Here is a 20,896-nt window from a genome sequence, read left to right on the forward strand (position 1 = left end):
GCGCTTGGCCCCACTTGAACAGACTATTTCCAGAGATTCAAAGAGATTTATGTACACTGACAACACCAACAGTCATAGAAAGTGGATCGTTGGACGAGATGGAACTATAGTTTACTAAAGCACTTGAGTGCCTGCACCAATACTACTGCTGTCCAAAAAATCAAATTGCGGTCTGCACTAATCATCTTCGCAACCGGCAGTCCTCAATAAGCTGATGACCTGCTGTCCAGTTACGATACAGGACCACTATGCCAATCCCACTTACTTGAGATTTACCGTAGCTCCAGTCGAGATGTTCCATAAAGATTTTCACAGCACCATATCGAAGACCAATGTTAGAAAGCTTTGGATGTTAACTAGCACAACTTGTGAAGCCAAACCATTGGATTTGTAAACAACGGCATCAACAATGTCCAAGAATCGTAGCCCAGAGTGGTATAAAATAGCACATTCCAAGAAATTTGACTATGCTCTAAATAAAAGCCACAGATTTATTACACTGTTTAAATAAAAAAGTAGACGAAACAGAGGTAGCTTCATCCAATAGAATATCTTCAATGAAAACAAATACTACAGAGATATTCACAAGTGCAGCTAGTATTCAGAAAGAGGTCAATGATTTTACTAACACAGGCACGATATCTTTACTGAAAGAGTTGAAAGAAATTAGATTCAAAATTGAAAAGCATTATTACTGTACAGTAAATCACAGTGCAAAAAAATACAAGTGAAGACCACTATTTAAAAGTTTGTACTTTACATAATTTTTCGGCAAAAGGGAAACTCAATCCTAAAGCTTTTGTGAAACAGTTTCAAGGGCTATTGCAAGAAAAATGGGACGAGAGGAAGAAAATAGGATGTGTTACAGGAAGGAGATGCTCTGTCATGGGGAACAAGAGCTGGGGGATCATGTCAGACGTATGACGAATTTATTAAAAAATTCTTAGACTAGTACTGGGCTAACAGTACTGAATGCAGTGTTAGAAATACCACCTTCCAGGGGGCAAATTTCTTAGACCTTGGGTGTGACAGCTATAAAGATTATTTTCAGAGTTTCTGCGAGAAGAATTTGTATTTAGACAACCCACTTAGTCATGAAAACCTTATTGGTTTAGTATTGGTCAAACTACAAGTGAATGTTCAGGAAAAATTTGTAGGGATATTTAAAAAGAAAACAGAAGATATTTTACAAGTTTTAGACTAGCTGGATGCAATTTGAAAGTAGGAAATATCCAGTAATGGCTGGAGAGGAGTAATTTGGAGATTGAGAGAAAGTGGTGATCGGAGGGAACAAAATAGAAACCACAATGAGCAAAAGAAACATAACAGAAATCAGACTGGGAGAGGCGACGACAGGCATGGCAGTGGGATCAACAAACGTGGTAGAGGAGGCTGGAACCAAAAGGTAATAATGATAACAATAACAGGCGATGTCAAGAACAAAATGAGAGACGTAATGATGACAGGATTGGAAGAAACTACAAAAGGGGAGACCAAGAAAGGGAAGACTAGAAAGGAGTTTGTGTGAGGTCCAAACACAACCTCAGCTAAGTGATGTACCATCGACTATGAAGAGGTTGACAGGGAAAGTCCTGGGGATATTACAGAAGTTGTTTTCTAAGATAATGGAATAGACATGAAATAGACAATAAAGAGGAATGCCAACCGGTTGTAGATGTGGAAATTAATGGAATTAAAGTAATTAATATTGTTAATACAGGTAGCGAGTTATGTGCTGTAGCAGATCAAATAAGCTCTGACCAAATAGCTATGACAAAATTAGAGATAAAATGAGGTACCAGTATTGCCATTAAAGGAGTGCGGTAGGCGCAAAAAGTCATAAAATAAAGAATCAACCGTTGTAGTTGTAAATATTCAAGGAGTTTTATTGGTGGTTGGTGCTATGGTGGTCCCAAATTTGGTATTGGACTGATAATTGAGACAGATTTGTTGCTGGACCACACAGCAGTTATGGATTTAGGAAAGGGTAGTACGACCTCAACGGTAAACGGTACTCAGAGAGAAATTTAATTTGGTAACATAGTTAGCCCCTATGTAGGTTTTTTAAATGGCCTATACAAATAAATAAATAATCGCGCCATCTGTGCTGACAGAAAATTGAAAATTGAATATAGAAAATAGCATTTATTTTATGTACCTCTTTCTTTTTTTTTCTTTTCTTAACCGATCTCGGTGTCTGCCAGCCTTCTGAGTTGGTGTGAAAACGACACATGTAATTGAGTCTCATTATTTTGTTAAGTAAAAGTTCTAATATGTAGAAGTAACAAGTTTTCATTCTACTACTCAGTTACTTCTTGATTTCCTTCTCCCGATACGACAAGAGCTTTCATTTTTAAATGACCACATTCGGAGACAAAAGTTATTTACGAAGAGAGAACAGGCGCCGCAGCCACGTAGGCATTGTTGTACATCACTGGGGAGAAAAGGTAAATTACCAGGCTGCTCACCAAAACTACGAGATTAACATTTATCTATACCTACACGCATTTCTGGGCAGACAAGTTGTGATGCGGCTTACTGGTAATTACTGAATATCTCTCTCTCCAAACCAATATATCCCAAAGGGAAAGTGCAGGATAAGTACTACCTAAAAATAATGTGTGGATGTGTTCAGTGGCAAGTAGATAGAGAGGAATGTATTCCACAGGGAAAAGAAAATCAGACTCAGGGTGAAGTTGGTTCAGGGACAGTAAATGAAATAAAGTATAAAGTAAAGAATATTGATGTTATTGATAGAGATGGGAAAAGAGACCTAGATAATGTGTTGTTAAAATGAAAAGAAGTATTTTCTGATAGACCAGTATTAATGAAGGGAGAATCTTATAAATTTAAGGTCAAGCCACATCAACCCTTTAAGGTGAGAGCACATGTAATATATGTGTAAAAAAACTAGGCCATTGATAGAGAAATACAGAGGACGTTGTCTTTACAGATTAGAGAGAGATTAACCAATCATTACTGTAGCCCCCTAGTTTCAGTTACCAAAAAAGATGGCTCAGTCTAAGTCACATTGGACGCTAGGATAACCCAATAAGATAACGGAATCTAAGATCTAAGAACTTTAGAGGAAATGTTGCAGAATAGCTAGTAAGTTATCTAGTCTGGACTTGGTCATGGACAGAACAATGGCAGAAGGAACTTGATAATATTGAGCGGGCTCTCTGTAAAGATGGAATACTGTTTCACCAAGGCTAGACAAGTAGTTTTGTGTATCTGCTAACAGTTCCGATTTTGGAATTGGAACACATCTATTCCAAGTAATTCAGACTGAGAATGGTGTAGAATAGAGATCAATTAGTGTTGCTAGGAGAATGTTAACAAAGTCTGAACATAACTATACAGTTACTGAAACGGGCATTAGAAGTTGTGTAGGGCATGAAAAAGTTCCAATGCTATTTGATGGGGAAACATATACAGACCACAAGTCACTGTCTTTTATTAAGAATTGCAGGCTGACACATGGTAGACTCACCAGATGGGCCATTGCTTTTCAGGAATTCCAGTTTGATATACATTACATCCTGGCAAGGAAAGTGTGGCGACAGAAACATTGTCACAATTGCCATTAGGAATGGAACAAAGGGAGCAGAGTGAATCAGATCACAGAGAAATACATTTTTTTACATGACAGAGATAAAGCACGAAAGAGAGTGTCGCAAAATCTTGAGAAACATCAAAAAGGAACAAGAAAAAGATCTGATTTTGGCTATGGTAGAGCAAACGTGAGAAGACAACCAGAAGCCCAAAATTATGGAACACCATTTGGTGGAAAAAGGGACTGCAGAACTAATTTGGTGTGGGAAGACTGGAAGTTATATTCACGTGAACATATCATAGAGGAGTTCGTAATATATGCGTAAATTACGGTATATTGATAATTTTTACTTGTGGACCGTCTGACAGCAACTAAATATAACACGATTTTAGTGCCATACGCGTTTCGCTTTTATTTTCTGCAAGGCATCATCAGTGGCCTGGAATATGTACATATGTTTGCTATTTAATTTACATTTTGGTCACTGTACCTATAGGTTATACACAGTTCTGGTGGTTGCTATTTCCTATTAAGTAGTAATGTTTTGAACTGTACTTACAGGTTTCCTGGACGATTTCCTACATATTACGCTCCTGTTGCATATTTGGTGTTGTTCTTCTTCTTATGAATGCCAATTTGCGGTTTTTTTCCCACATTCCACAGCACTATGAACTGAACACTTGTTTCGATGCATTTCTGTTGCCGACTGTCAAAGATCAAATCTCTCTAATCTGTCAAGATCGAATGTTATTGCCACATTTCGAGTGTAAGTATTGAAGCATCTGTGATCTGTTCGTGTATGCATAAGTGTGTGTGTGTGTGTGTGTGTGTGTTTGTGTGCGTGTGTGTGTGTTTTGGCGTGATATAATTTTTTTGTGTTGTGTGTGTGTGTGTATTTTTTGGTGTGGTATATATATTCTTTTTATTCTCTTTTTGGGCTGCATTTGTGTGTGTGTGTGTTTTGGTGTGATATAATTTTTTTGTGGGCTGTGTGTGTGTGTGTGTGTGTGTGTGTGTGTCCAGAAGGTGAAGGGGGTAAGGGTTTGTTTGTTTTATCTTATCATTTCCTTTATTAAGTGTAGTAGGGAGCCTGTGCTGATGTGTGTTTGTTCATTTATCACATGTTTTGTTTTCAGCTATGGCTTTCTGAATGTGGACGTTTTCTTGCATTTGTATAAGATGTTTGTCGTGATTGTTTATTCTCATTATTTTCATTATTTTTTCCTTGTTTGTAGGATGGTGGTTATGATGTTTTAAATGTTCTGCAAATGTGGAATGGTTTGTTTCGTACTTCCAACATATGATATATTCTTTGTATCGTGTTTTAAAGTTCCTGCATGTCATGCCTATGTGTACTGCATCAGAACTTTGACATTCAAATTTATATATTCCTTATTGTTGGAATTTGTCCCTCTTGGTAGCTGGTTGGCTTAGGCAAATCCTTCAATCACACACACACAAGCGCAGCCCACAAAACACACACACACACACACACACACACACACACACACACACACACACACACACACACAGAGCACAAAAAAATTATCACACACCAACACACGCACACACACACAAATGTGGTGTGCTGTGGAATGTGGAAAAAAACCGCAAATTGGCATTCATAAGAAGAAGAACAACACCAAATACGCAACAGGAGCGTAATATGTAGGAAATCGTATACGAAATCTGCAAGTACAAAAAAATGGTTCAAATGGCTCTGAGCACTATGGGACTTAACATCTGAGGTCATCAGTCCCCTAGAACTTAGCACTGCTTAAACCTAACTAACCTAAGGACATCACACACATCCATGCCCTAGGCAGGATTCGAACCTGCGACTGTAGCTGTCGCGCGGTTCCAGACTGACGCGCCTAGAACCGCTCGGCCACACCGGCCAGCCCTGCAAGTACAGTTCGAAATATTACTACTTAATAGGAAATACCAACCTGCAAAACTGTTTATAACCTATAGGTACAGTGACCAAAATGTAAATTAAATAGCGAACATATGTACATATTCCAGGCCACTGATGATGCCTTGCAGAAAATAAAGGCGAAATGCATATGGCACTAAAATTATGTTTTATTCAGTTGCTGTCAGACGGCCCAAAAGTAAAAATTATCAATATACCGTAATATTACACGCAACTGAGGAAGACAGGACTACAAAAGTTAAAGTGTGCGTAAAAGTTGAAAGAAACTTGCATTTTAACAATATGGTAAAGAGGGCTAGGAAAATATTAGAAAGATGTGAAAAGTGTCAGAAAACGAAAAAACCAACAACCAGCAGTAAAGGACAATTGTTTTGCATTATACCAAAAGAGGCGCAAAATTGTCGAATATCAGACCCGAAGCCAATGGGCTTGCTGAAGTGGTGTCACCAGTTCCCGTCAGATCACCGGAATTAAGCGCTGTCGGTCTTGGCTAGCACTTGACTGTGTCATTGTCCTGCTCTGTGGAGCGCTGTTGGCAAGCAGGGCACTCTCAGCCCTTGTGAGGCCGGTTGAGGAGCTTCTTGATCGAGAAGTAGCGGCTCCGGACACAAAAACTGACAACGGCCGGGAGAGCGATGTGCTGACCACATGCCACTCTGATCCATATCCAATGACGCCTGTCGGCAGTTGATGACACGACGGTCGGTCGGCCCCGTTGGGTCTTCCGAGGCCTGTTTGTATGGAGTTTAGTTTTCTTTTCAGGCCGTTCTTTTCAGAACGAATTTTAATTCTGAAACTAATTGCCAGGCATTAAAAAATTCATAATAAGATGACTTCTAAAAAGATCTTAGAACTGTGTTGGTTGTAAAACTCTTTACCGTATTCTGAAAGACTCGATCTCAAGAACACTGCACATATTAGTGACATACTAAACGGTACAGAATCTAAGGTAGAATTCGGGGAGAGATTTTGGAAGATTTGACAAGATGATGGACTCTCTCCATTACTTCCAAACTACGTCTCAGAAAAAGTGATCAAAAAGTTCCGAAAACTAAAATCGGAGCTTAAATTTGACGAACCAACCAAATCAGGAAGAACCAACATTACGGTAGACTACGTAGCTTTTGCAGACGACCTGGTGACTCTATGTTAGAACAATAAAACAGCTAAAAAAAAATCTTTAAAGAAACAGTAGAAACTGTAGGTCTCCAAATGTCATTTAAGACAACAAAATTCTAAAAATTAAGTAAGGGAAAATCGTGAGACTTTTCTCAGTTCAAATATACAGGGTGTTACAAAAAGGGACGGCCAAACGTTCAGGAAACATTCCTCACACACAAAGAAAGAAAATATGTTATGTGGACATATGTCCGGAAACGCTTACTTTCCATGTCAGAGCTCATTTTATTACTTCTCTTCAAATCACATTAATCATGGAATGGAAACACACAGCAACAGAACGTACCAGCGTGACTTCACTTTGTTACAGGAAATGTTCAAAATGTCCTCCGTTAGCGAGGATACATGCATCCACCCTCCGTCGCATGGAATCCCTGATGCGCTGATGCAGCCCTGGAGAATGGCGTATTGTATCATAGCCGTCCACAATACGAGCACGAAGAGTCTCTACATTTGGTACCGGGGTTGTGTAGACAAGAGCTTTCAAATGGCCCCATAAATGAAAGTCAAGAGGGTTGAGGTCAGGAGAGCGTGGAGGCCATGGAATTGGTCCGCCTCTACCAATCCATCGGTCACCGAATCTGTTGTTGAGAAGCGTACGAGCACTTCGACTGAAACGTGCAGGAGCTCCATCGCGCATGAACCACATGTTGTGTCGTACTTGTAAAGGCACATGTTCTAGCAGCACAGGTAGAGTATCCCGTATGAAATCATGATAACGTGCTCCATTGAGCGTAGGTGCAAGAACATGGGGCCAAATCAAGACATCACCAACAATGCCTGCCCAAACGTTCACAGAAAATCTGTGTTGGTGACGTGATTGCACAATTGGGTGCGGATTCTCGTCAGCCCACACATGTTGTTTGTGAAAATTTACAATTTGATCACTTTGGAGTACATACTGACGAAACTAAAATGAGCTCTAACATGGAAATTAAGCGTTTCCGGACACATGTCCACATAACATCTTTTCTTTATTTGTGTGCGAGGAATGTTTCCTGAAAGTTTGGCCGTACCTTTTTGTAACACCTTGTATAGGTGAAAGCGTACAGGAGATTGACCTGTAAAAGATTGGTTACCAAATTCTTTGCCACATAATGGAAACAGCCTTCAGACTTAGAAAATACATCTCTAACAAAGATGTATTTCAAAATTTACAAAATTCATTCACTACAACATAGTCATCAAATGAGAGTATGGGACCAAAAGACTCATTTTAAACATAAAGAGAAACACTGAAGAAATCCAAAAGAGATAACGAAAAGTAAACTGGAAAATTTTAGCTCCGAAGTGGGAATATACAGTATAAGAGCAAATAGATAAATTGGGAAGTGTAGTTACATATAGTAAGATACGGAAAAACGTATCTTAAAATTCTATTGACATATTAAAAGAATGTATCCAACCACATTACCTATAAACGCTATGAAAGTCTACAAAAGACGCAGTAATGCTTAATGGATACAATGAAATGGATCGATACAGTAAAATAAGTTCTGAAGCAAGCAGGAAAAACATACAATACGAGACAGACAGATTTTTAGGCAAAAAATTCACGCCCGGTAAATTGACCTGGCATAAAAGCCCAAGGAGGCCGGAATAGGTTTGTCTGACGAGCGGAAAAGAGCCCATTCTGAGAAAACGACAGTAATATGAGCACAAAGGAAAGCTAAAACAAAAATATGATAATGTCTTTTGTTGTAATTTTCGTGTGTTAATAATATTTGTATTAAGATAAAGATGCATTATATTATAAACAGAATCGTTTATATGCCGTGCAAATAATATCCATGCCGATTTCCAGGGTCTTGGAGAAGGAGCAAAATCAGACGCTGGTGAAACCCATAAACAGCAGGGACGAGACTCGCATTTCATTCTCCAAGTACCAACGCTACGATGATGTGAGTATCGCCAAAGTTAAGAATACATTGGATGGACCCCTACGACAGCCAAACGATGAAACTACAAAATGTATTATAGTAACGAACAAACTGGAAATAACTACCTAAGCACAACTGGGAAAACCCTTTGATATTTCTTTTGTAATTGGTGGAATAGTTTTCTTGGAACTGCTACGGGATCGTACGTGCCTCTTACCGAAACTACATTGTTTCTGGTTTTGTAAGGGTGAATCACAAATAAATATTACGAGATTTCACAGAGCGAGGAGTTTGAGATGATTATTTTCAGCATCGTTGTAGTTTGACTAACACCTCAGCATAGTTACAATGGTTTCCAATCTTCAGTTCATCGTCACAGCAAGGCACCGATTCCTGTGTGGAGATACTTCCACGTAGTTTACGTTGCCACGTCATGTTAGAGAGTAAAACAGGTTTATGTGTACGTGACATTGATAATGACACTGAATATACTGAAACTGGTTGTCAGTCGAATAACTCTCATTAGAAACGCCATAATAGCTGATGTGGGACCGTGGTTGAATGTGGTGGTTATTATCATACAGAAACATTATGTCTACTGTGGGAAGATGGGATAATTTCCAACAATTCCACTCCGAGACTATAATCAATAATCAGTAATTTCTGGTGCATTTTTTTGATACTAAGGATGATTGCTTCTTCCCAAGTGTCATAGAATATTCATAAGATGGGTCTTCATTCCAGTATCATGTTGTTGCGTGAGGTGCGTCAGACATAACAGCAATGCCAGTTATTCTTTGCCTATTTGGAAGCTGGGATGAATTACTCGCTGAATTTCTCTTGAACGGTAATGCGTGTGTTTCCCATGAGATGTCGAGATAGTTACGAACTAAGCGAAATTGCCAGGATCGTCCTCACACACACGTGGTGTATGCCATTCGTTGTCAGTTACGATGCACGTACCTGGTCGACCCAGTCGCCGCTCGCTTATTCATACTGGTTCAGTCTCTATCGAAATCTACCAAGTGAGGTAGCACAGTGTTTAGCACACTGGGGTCACATTCTGGTTGACGACGGTTCAAATCCCCGTTCGGCCAGCCTGAATTAGGTTTTCCGTGATTTCTTTAAATCACTTAACCAAAATGCTGGGATGGTTCCTTTGAAAGGACACTACCGAGTCCCTTCCTCACTCTCCCTTGATTGTAGCTTGTGCTGCGTCAGTAATCACCTCGATGTCGACGGGACGTTAAACTCTAATCTTCCTTATTTCTACCCGAAATCTGTGCATTAGACCCGAGCCTCTCCCTCTAACCTGAATTCTAACTATACTCTCTAGCATTCTGACATCAACAGAGAGGTGCTCCTTAGACGCATCTAACTGAACACATTTCGTATTCCTACTTTGGAGTGTATAACTGTGACTCAGCGACATTTCGGCGTATAGAACGCGACTCCGATTCGATATGGAAGAGTGTAACACGCATGTAAAAGTCAATTCCCTGTCTCTAAGTTTTTATCCGTCGATGTAACAATAGCTGGAAAAGAATAAAGTCAGATGTCAGATACAATGAAATCTGATCCTCATTTAGAGTATGTTTGATTTAAAGTTTTATCGTGTCTACTGCAACTCCTTACCCGAAGTACTTCACGTATGACCGCTCGCTAAATATACTGATTCAAATCCTGGCGAAGAATTGGAAAATAGATTATTTCTCTTTATTGTAATACGACAGATATGCAGAGTACTAGAATGAAAATATTATAATACTAACAATAATAAAAAGATTTTTATCATAGTTAGCGATTTGACGCTTATTGTCACAGTACAATCCATACATACATATGCATCCATGTTGATTCTGCAAGTTTTCTAATGTCACCTACCAATGATTTATTAGGTTGCTGCTTCGGACCTTTTGTATTCATACCAACAATGCTACAAACTGCATCTCAACAGCTTTACTCCTAGGTGCAAAGAGTGGTACCCTTCCATCACTCTTGCAAAATCCCAGGCGATAATGGTAGGAAAAAATCACGCTACAGACCTTTGACTGACAATACACAACTTTCTAATCCACGCAACTGGAACATTAAAACATCATGGACTAAAACCCCGTTAAAAACTTCACCTACTAACCATCAAAAACAAAGCCCACAGTACACCAAAACTACTCGTAGAAACCAGCTGGGAGCGGAGATTAAATCACACAACCATCACCTTCACTTACAAGACCATCTGCTTCATCCTTACATGTTCCAATGTATTTAGTGAAGAAGAGTAGGGAAAAAATGAAATGATCGTATGGCATTGCCGACCGGGAGGCCCATCCGGGGAAGTTCGGCCGCCGAGTGTGAGTTTTATTACAGTCAACCCCACATTGGGCAACTCGCGTGCCGGTGATGAGGATGAAATGATGATGAGGACAACACAACACCCAGTCCACGAGCGGAGAAAATCTCCAACCAGGCTGCGAATCGAACTCGGGCCCGCTGCAAGGTAGGCAAGCACGTAACCACTCAGCTAAGCAGACAGACAAGACTAGGGAATCTCCCCACAACCTGTTCTGTATCAGTGTTCTAGGTTAAACATTGAACCTCTATTCGGCGAGTCATAGTGCGAGCACGTGACACTGTTGATGGTAATCCGCCCGTCCAGTGTGAGACCCTTATCGTGTTTGACCTCTTAGTACTACTTGAAAGGGATAGTCTAACAACCTTGTGGTGCTCTGTGTGATGGCACCATGTTTCACCATCTTCCTATCATTGAGTAAATAATCATCCATAATCTCACAACAATACACTATAGAAGCACTCATCACAGGTTGCTGTACGCTACAGATATGCACTTTACAAGTCGTAACAGGTCATAGGGAGGCAACGGCACAGCACCTGTACTTTGCCATCAGTACTCCACAGGAGACACCAGTATGGGATTCCCCGGATGTCCCTAAGGCGACTACGTATGAAATGCGTAACATTCTCACTTCGGTTTTACAGATTCGGAAGTACTTGTCGCAGTTGGAATCAAGCTATCCACGTACAGTGACTGTGCAGAGCATCGGAAACACATCCGAGGGACGCCCTATAGATATCATCCAGATATCCTCTGGAGGGGGCGGCACCAGGCCGGTCATCCTGATCGACGCGGGCATCCACGCCAGGGAATGGATCGCGCCAGCTGCCGCCCTCTACGTCATCAACCAGCTGGTTGAAAACGCAACGGCGAGTTCGCTTACAGACAGCGTCGACTGGCACATCATCCCTGTGCTCAACCCTGATGGCTACGAGTACTCTCTCACAAAGGTAATGAATACTTGGATATCTCAGAACCTACCGTAAGACTGTTACTTATCTAGATACTACATTCCAATAAAAGCATTCAGTTGGAGTGGCTCTATTTAATTATTTACTTGTTGAGTTACTCATCTTGTCAACCTCAAGGCCATTATAAGCTGTCTTCCATCTGAGCAGATACTTATCATAAAATGATCAGATAAATGTTTTTACCACCTTCATTTTTTGATCTGAAACCTCTTTCTCAGTACGCTTTTGACGACAGGGATCATCGACGTACAGCTCCCTTTGTAATGGAGGAAAAGTAAACCAGCATCCACGCACAACACTGCTCCATCGCGGTAAAGGAACACATAACACGCTCTACTACTCTACTATATGGAAAATTAGTGTTACTCCTTTTACAGGATTGGTGTTTCTGAAGGATCAAAGGTATCGGACTTCGTTTCCCGACAAAACATTGTGTTAAAAAGACAGAGCGAACCGATAAACAGAACTGATTAATCGTGATGGTGTTTCTGAAGGGTCAAACGTATCGGACTTCGTTTCCTGACAAAACATTATATTAAAAAGAGAGGGCGAACCAATAAAGAGAACTGATTAATCGTGATGGTGTTTCTGAAGGATCAAAAGTATTGGACTTCGTTTCCTGACAAAACATTGTATTAAAAAGAGAGACCGAACCAATAAACAGAATTCGAATCTAAATTCCTCGTGTAAGAATAACAGTATGTGACCAAATAAACGAAAACAAACGCCAGTCAAAATCGGACAAATAATTCAAAGAAATTGTTAATAACTTTCTTGCGACAACTTCCAGAGATCAAGGTGCCACGCCAAAGTCGGCAACGCGAATCGATATCCCAGATTTTATTAGCGATGGCTCGCTGGAGTCTGCAAGGACGTATGGGAGGCGCTGCTGAAGGCCATACCTCACCCCTCTCAGCATGGCAGCGCCCTCACGTTGAGGTCAGCATAGTGTCCAACCAACAAGAACTCCGCTCCAGTTCGAGACCCCAACCTTAGCAGTCGATGTCATCGAGTAGAACAGTCACAGTCAAAGTTTCTGATGACATGTACTTCGTAAATGTTGCATTTTTTATCTCAGGAGAACAGTTTGTTATTAAGTGCTTGAAGTGATGCTTTACTAGTCAATGTCAGTTGTAATTATCAAACACTCCTGTGGAAACAGACTGTGTCAAAGTTAATCAAATCTTTTATTCATTTATATAATAAAGAGAACTAATATTTCAAGTGCTCTAGTTCGTTGAACCTTCTCCCAGAGCAATCAAAGAACTCACAGTTGTGGCCGGACGAAAGTAACTTCTTCTGGTCACGACATTTTTAAAACTCAGAAATGAAATATAAGCTCTTAACTTTTGGAACCTTACGAGAACATGCCACCAGCATCAATAACTCATCACCTCTGTAAACATCAGTATCGTTACTCGTGCATAAAGTAATAAATATTACCAGACTGAAACATTTACTAGCTGATGAGTTTAGTAAACATAGTACTCTTTAATGAAAATTGATTAATTACTAACAAACACGGTGCCTGGGCTATGGGGTCCTAAATCTTTTATGACTTTCAACAACACTTTAAGATGAACTTTTCATATATATTTAGGTATAGCACAGATAACACGCTTTGTAATAATTCTTTAAGCTAAATTAAGCGAATTTGAACCATTATTTTCTGCAGTTACTTGACTCTGATATCACATGGAGAAATTTCAGTAGCATCGTATCTCTCACATTCAAAGTGAGATTTCAATCAATGGCTACCCATTTTTCAAGAAGTGTTGCACAGAGGAGAGGTATCGATGTCGGTCGGTGAGGTCTGGCACGAAGTCGGAGTTCCAAAAGATACCAAAGGTGTTCTATACGATTTAGGTCAGGACTCTGTGCAGGCCGGTCTATTACAGGGATGTTATTGCCGTGTAACCACTCCACCACAGGCCGTGCTTTATGAACAGGTGTTCGATCGTGTTGAAAGGTGCAGTCGTCATCCCGGAATTGTTCTTCAACAGCGGGAAGCAGGAAGGTGCTTAAAACATCGATGTAGACCTGTGCTGTGATAGTGCCAAGCAAAACAACAAGGCGTGCAAGCCCTCTCCACGAAAATCACCACCACACCGTAACACCACCACCTCAGAATTTTACTGTTGGCACTACACGCGCTGGCAGATGACGTTCACCGGGCAATCGCCTACCCACACCCTGCCACCAGATGGCCACATTGTGTACCGTGACTCGTCACTCCACACAACGTTTTTCCACTGTTCAATCGTCCAATGGTTACACTCCTTACACCAAGCGAGGCGTCGTTTGGCATTTACCGCCATGTGTGGCTTATGAGCGGCCGCTCGACCGTGAAATCCAAGTTTTTTCAGCTCCAGCCAAACTGTCATAGTACTTGCAGTGGACGCTGATGCAGTTTGGAATTCCTGTGTGATGGTCTGGATAGATGTCTGCCTATTACGCCTTACGATCCTCTTCAACTGTCGGCAGTCTCTGTCAGTCAACAGACGAGGCCTGTACGCTTTTGTGTTGTACGTGTCCCTTCACGCTTCCAATTCAGTGTCACATAGGAAACAGCGGACCTAGGGATGTTTAGGAGTGTGGAAATCTCGCGTACAGACGTATGACACAAGTGACACCCAATCACCTGACCACGTTCGAAGTCCGTGACTTTTGCGGAGCGCCCCATTCTGCTTTCTCACGATGTCTAATGGATACTGAGGACCCTGATATGCAGTACCTGGAAGTACAATGCACCTAATATGAAAAACGTATGTTTTGGGGGTGTCCGGATACTTTTGATCACATAGTGTGTTTAGGATCAGGATCAGAAACCTATCACTGGTGACATGACTTGGGATTACGATGTTTTCTAGATACACATGCGTTAAGATTCACACATACACCAGGTGCAGTAGTATGAAACCGAAATTTTCCTCTTCATGGTGCTATCCGTCAGTGGAGGACCTTGAGACCGCGTCTGCAGCGCCATCTGCTTCCTGTAACGGCTGACGAGGAATGTCAACACACAGTAACCCAAGTTCCGTACATCGGTATCTGTTTCAAACCCTTAAATATATCAAGTTTTGTGCCTACGAACTAGGATTTGCGGACAGCGTTGGTTCTCTGTTATAATTTGAAGACAACTGCTGCAGAATCGCATCGAATGCTTGTCAAAGCTCTCGGCGAATATAATCTTGGGAAACACCGTGTTTTGCGTGGTTCAAAAAATTCAAAACGGGGCGATTTTGACGTGATAAACGACGAGCGCCGGAAAGCACTGAAAAAGTTCGAAGACAACGAATTGCAGGGCTTATTGGATGAAGATGGAACTTTCGGAACAATTGAATGTGGCGCAGAAAGCCGTTTCTCTGCGGTTGAAGTGTATGGGAAAAGTGGAGAACGTGGGAAAATGGGTTCCGCATGAACTGAATAAAAGACGGCAAGCAAATCGAAAGACCACTTGTGAAATGCTGCTTGCGAGATACAAAAGAAAGTACTTCTTCCATCGAATAGTGGCAGCTGATGAAAAATGTATATATTTTGAGAATGGGTAAATCATGGGTGAATCCAGGCAAACCATCGACAGCCATTGCAAGACAAAATCGCTTTGGAAAGAAGACAATACTCTGTGTTTTGTGGGATCAGAAGGTGTCATCTATTATGAGCTGCTAAAACCCAGTGAAACAGTTTACACTGATCGCTAACAACAGCAAGTGATCGATTTAAATCGAGCATTACGTGAAAAACGACCGGAATATGGAAAAAGGCAACACAAAGTCATATTGCTCCATATAACGCCCCATCACACATAGCAAAACGGATGAGGGAAACGATCGAGGCGTTCAGTTGGGAAATACTAGGGCATGCGGCTTATTCTCTAGACTTCGCTCCGTCCGATTATCATCTATTTGCGTCACTAGGACACGCTCTCGCTGAACAACGCTTCAGTTCGTATGAAAATGTACGAAAATGACTCGCTGACTGGTTCGCTTCAAAAGAAGAATTGTTGTTTTGGCGTGCCATTCATAGCCAGCCGGAGAGATGGGGGAAATGTGTAAATTGCACTGGAAATTATTTTGAATAAAATATTGTTTATCAGTTTCCATCAGCAGACGTATAATTATTGCAATAAAATTCCGGTTTCACACTTCTACACCTGGTATTGATCATCAGAAAAGTGATTCTGTAAGAGTATAAAAAAGCGAATATATTCTTATTGAAAAGATACTGACAGAAAAGTGGCTCTGCCTCAATCCTCATACCGACTTTCTCATCAAAAATTTTGATGTGCGAACGTATTCGTGCTGTTTTAACGCAGAACATTCTAAATCCATTTAACCAGCCTCTCTCTGTAGTTAAGTCTTCACACTCAGCATCTCACGCTCATTCTGCTGTCTATGTAAGTCTCTCTCACAGAGTCACATTTCTCTCCCATTGATTTACAGTATATGCCACTGTCATTTTCTTCTCTTTCACATACCCTATCTCCTTTTGTCTTACTTTCCCGTGGCCACTGTCTGCACTATATCAAGGCAGCTCAAAAGTGTTGGAGTCCAACTTATTCTTCCCGTATAACCACCTGTTTAAAACTTCGGTCCAAAATGCACCTTCCCCTATACATACGTGTTAACGTTCACCGGTCTGGAGTCCAGACATTTCAAGCATACGTATGGTCGCCACTCAGTTCTCTTTTTGATTTCCACCGTCTCCTCTCTCTTTTTCTTCCACTACTTCTATCTTCATCCGCCCGTCTTTCTCTTTCACTGCCGCTGTCTCTCACTGACCATCAATATCTCCTCTCTCTTTGGCTCTGTCTGCTATTGTCTTCAACAATCTCTCTTTCTCTTTCACTGGCAAATTCTCTCTCCCACCTTCACTGTCTCCTCCCTCTTTCTCTCTCACTGACATTGTCTCCTCTCTCATACGCTGCCACTGCTGGTCTGTTACTCTCTTTCAGCATAAAACAAACTCGAATACGTCCGGATGGCAAAATTTTTGATGTAGGAGGAAGAATGAGGATTGAGGCAGCTGATTTCCCACTTCTCCGTCAGTAACTCTTAAAGAGGAATATATTCGTCTTTTTTAAGCTACGACAAGAGTATTTTTCCGCTGATTTACCTTCTCTTCCCTGCTACACCAGGACGTGCTACTTATATAAAAGGAATTCTATAAGACGATAATGTTTCGACAGTTTATTTAAATACTTCGACAAATTATGTAATATGACACATAAAAAAATAAATATGTGCTTATAATATAACGTTAACACAAAATCGATTGCTTTAAATTTTTCTCGATACTTCTCACATCAACCGCAATTCATCAAAATCGCCCAGTTTATGCTTTTCGTCTTAAAAGGGTCAAAATGTTATTAGAAATATTTTACTGAATTTTCAGTATTTTCAGATTTACATAATTTTTTGCCATAATTTTAAGTTCTTTTCTGGCACGTTAACGCCATTTTTAGCCCATTTCTTCCCTGCAGTAACGCTTTGGACATATTTGTATAGACGTGAAGTACCCCAATGAACTATTGCTATAAAAACATAGGGAGTCGTGCCACGAAGATCGATAGCTCGAGCCATGCTCTTGGATTCCCCAGATTTCACTCCTGTGAACGCTGACCACTAGGGGCGCTCATGTCATGCACTCAGCTCTCCTGGTTTATCTGCAGACTGAGGAAGTGGTCAGTCTACACTAAACTAAGTTCCTATGGGGCCAAACTGCTGGGGTCATCGGTTCAAATGGCTCTGAGCACTATGGGACTTAACATCTGAGGTCATCAGTCCCCTAGAACTTCGAACTACTTAAACCTAACTAACCTAAGGACAACACACATATCCATGCCCGAGGCAGGATTCGAACCTGCGACCGTAGCGTGGGGTCATCGGTCCCTAGGCTTACAGCCTACTTAACCTAACTTAAACTAACATACACTAAGGACAACACACACACCCATGCCCGAGGGAGGACTCGAACCTCCGACAGGGGGGTGCGGGGAGAGAGAGAGGGTGGCAGGGGGGAGGGGGCGTGGTAGGGTCCGCGCGAACCGTGGCAAGGCGCCCAAGACCGCACGGTTACCTCGCGCGGCTTACACTAGGCAATAAGGTAGCAAGTATTCCGGCTGGGACAGGAGACGCGCGTCGCTGTTGGAGCACGGCCTGTAGCATCAACTCTCCCCGGAATACATCAAAACAACACCGCCCGTCAGCTGAAGAGCCGACAGGAGCTCGTATGTGGAGGAGCGAATCATCGACCGTGAGAGGATGTTCTCAACACTCATTCGAGTCTGCTACCAGCGGAAAGGCCCCTGCGGAAAGGCCATTCCGGGTGAGCGCGTTCTTGATCAGATTTAAAATCGCAGTCACCCAGCTGCATTGTGTGAACTGGAATGAGACCAACACTTCCAGGAATCTAGTTTCGCGGGCGTGTTGTATTGTGTTTAGCCGCACCTCTAAGTGCTGTTCCGTTAGATCTATGGCAGTCTGAAATGTTCAAAAATTCAGTGGCTATATCAGCGCTGCAGCGCAATCTCTAGTGGTTTACATTTGCTGAAGAGTTTCATTCTTGTTCTCTGTATTTAAGAAGTTTTTAATGTTCAGAAATTCAATGTCTTGATCTGCAGTACATCTGTCTCTCGTGGTGTACATTAACTACTGGCTTTCAGCCTAGCTCTCTCTAGTTATTACTGTGTGCCACATGTTTACTGCACTTTCTCATGTAGTTTTTCCCTGCTAACCACACGTTGATTATTTCGGAGTAAGTTGCCTGCATTAAGAAACTTCTGAATTTTTAACCTAAAAAAAAATGGCTCTGAGCACTATGGGACTCAACTGCTGAGGTCATTAGTCCCCTAGAACTTAGAACTAGTTAAACCTAACTAACTAAGGACATCACGAACATCCATGCCCGAGGCAGGATTCGAACCTGCGACCGTAGCGGTCTTGCGGTTCCAGAATGCAGCGCCTGTAACCGCACGGCCACTTCGGCCGGCTTTTTAACCTCATCTCGAGTTTTTTTGCGTTACCTTACTAAATCGGTGCCAGCCTACCATTTGAATACGATTATATGATCTTGTTTCGGAAGCGGTTTATATCTTATTCTTTGTTGAAATATCTTTCGATTGGTGGGCGACTCATCTGTCTTTCTGAATTGCTTGGTCTCTGAATGGTAAGTTGTTTGCTGTATATGTACGTTTCGTATGTGTGTTAAGATATTTTGTACATGTGTTTTAGAAGTCCCATGCTTGCATTATTCAACTGATACGCGTGGCGTTGCGTTCAAACTAGTGGGCGACGCCGGGGTTTGAGTCGTGTCCCCGTATGTATTGCAGGGGAGTGAATCGGTTGTAACTCACTAAACCACTTGATTTGTTTATAGTAATGTTATGAGTCTTGTATCGTTTATTAATATTTTTGCTGCACCTTGTGGCTTAATAAACTGATTCTCTCACGAGTGATGCTTATTTTCCCATTTCCCAGTCCTTCCTCTCTCTAAGCAACTGCTAACAGCTTGTCACGTATGATGATAGTAGCAGAGCACAGCTACCGTGACTGTAGGGTTTGACATATTCCATTTGTTGGCAAGTAAGGCACAAAAATTGTTGTGTATTTTTCTGGAATTTCCTGATGTTTTAACTGACAGTTTGGGAGACACCAATAAGACAGAATATCGGTTTCCCCTTTCTGATCAGATCTCTGTACAGCAGTCCCCTTGCAGATTATCTCTTCCCAAGATGAAGATTTGCATCAACTTGTCGAGAATATGTTGCACGATATTCTTGGTTGCCAAGGGGAATGGTTCAGGCTATAGGGGATGGCTGTTGGCTACTAAGATTCAAACCATAGGGTCATTTTGGAGTCATTACCTCTGCCTGATTTACGTAGGTGTTTTACCTAGTTCGCAGAGCCAATGTACATATTTTACCATCCTGACGGAACTCGAGCATATTATCAGATCCTGCTTGCACAAGACTCGAATACATGACAGCTCTTTCGACTGACTGTAATTAGTAAAAATTTAATAGTGAGCTATTCGGTTTATCAAAAGTGGCTACTGTTTTATCCAAATTGATGGGTTCTGTTTTCGGTTAGAGCAATCTAAATGACGTGGTCATCTATAGTAGGTCGTTGTCTGAGCATCCTGAACACCTGAACCAAGTCTTGATGAAGTTATGAGAGGCCATGCTTACCGTCAAGCTCTCTAAGGCCAATTTGGCTTGCCAGGAAATTTCTTCGTTAAGTCACTTAGTTTCAGCATGTGGCATTAATATTGATCACTCATGCACCTGCGCCATTCATAGGCTCCAACCAACCAAGACCAAGAAGGATATAATCCACTTTGTTCGTATGTGTTATTCTTTTAGGAAATTTGCCCCCAAGTGTGCAGAAATCGCTGCTGTCTTAAATCTGTTGTGCAAGAAGGATGAACCATTTAAATGGACCGACAGTCAACAAGGTGCTTTCGACGCCTTGAAGACAACATTGAGTAATACCCTTGTCTTAGCAGTCCTAGACTTCGCGCGCCCATTGATTGTCCAAACTTACACTTTCATCTCAGGTGTTGCACCTGTACTGCTGCAGGAGCAGGACGTGATCGTCGCTTGGTGACATTGAGGTTCCTGTCCGCATCAGAGGCTGGGTATTCAATCTGCGAATTCGAGATCCTCGCTCCGATTTTTGCGTCTAAGAAATTTAAATTCTATTTGGAACATCAGGAGTTTACGCTCGAAACAGATAGTCAGGTTCGTTGTTAGGTCTTAGTGCATCCCCATGAGACCAGTCAGATCGTCTGATGTATGGTACATATCTCATAATTCTGCTATTCCATCAGGCACATTAGAAAACGTGGTCGCCGATGCCACAGATGGATGTTTGAAGTGGAAAGAGAAAAACCCACTCACTCTGAAGATTTTGGGGAAACATGTGGTATATTTGCGTTGTTAACTAAATTACCTTCCCTGTTTGGCAACTTACGAGAGTAAGAGCAAGAGTTCGTCATAAGTCCAATTAAGCGGAGGGTAAC

General features: G+C 41.5%; 1 protein-coding gene across 1 annotated transcript in view; it reads left to right on the top strand.

Moving 5' to 3' along the window:
- The window catches only part of LOC124796026 (carboxypeptidase B-like), a 158,424-nt gene that overhangs the window by 28,414 nt on the left and 109,114 nt on the right, over positions 1-20,896 (top strand). The window contains exons 3-4 of the mRNA XM_047260110.1: positions 8,476-8,572; positions 11,549-11,854. Of these exons, the coding sequence (XP_047116066.1) occupies positions 8,476-8,572; positions 11,549-11,854 (403 nt within the window). The remainder of the gene's footprint in view (positions 1-8,475; positions 8,573-11,548; positions 11,855-20,896) is intronic.

Source organism: Schistocerca piceifrons, chromosome 4, assembly GCF_021461385.2.
Source record: "Schistocerca piceifrons isolate TAMUIC-IGC-003096 chromosome 4, iqSchPice1.1, whole genome shotgun sequence".
Classification (NCBI taxonomy): domain Eukaryota; kingdom Metazoa; phylum Arthropoda; class Insecta; order Orthoptera; family Acrididae; genus Schistocerca; species Schistocerca piceifrons.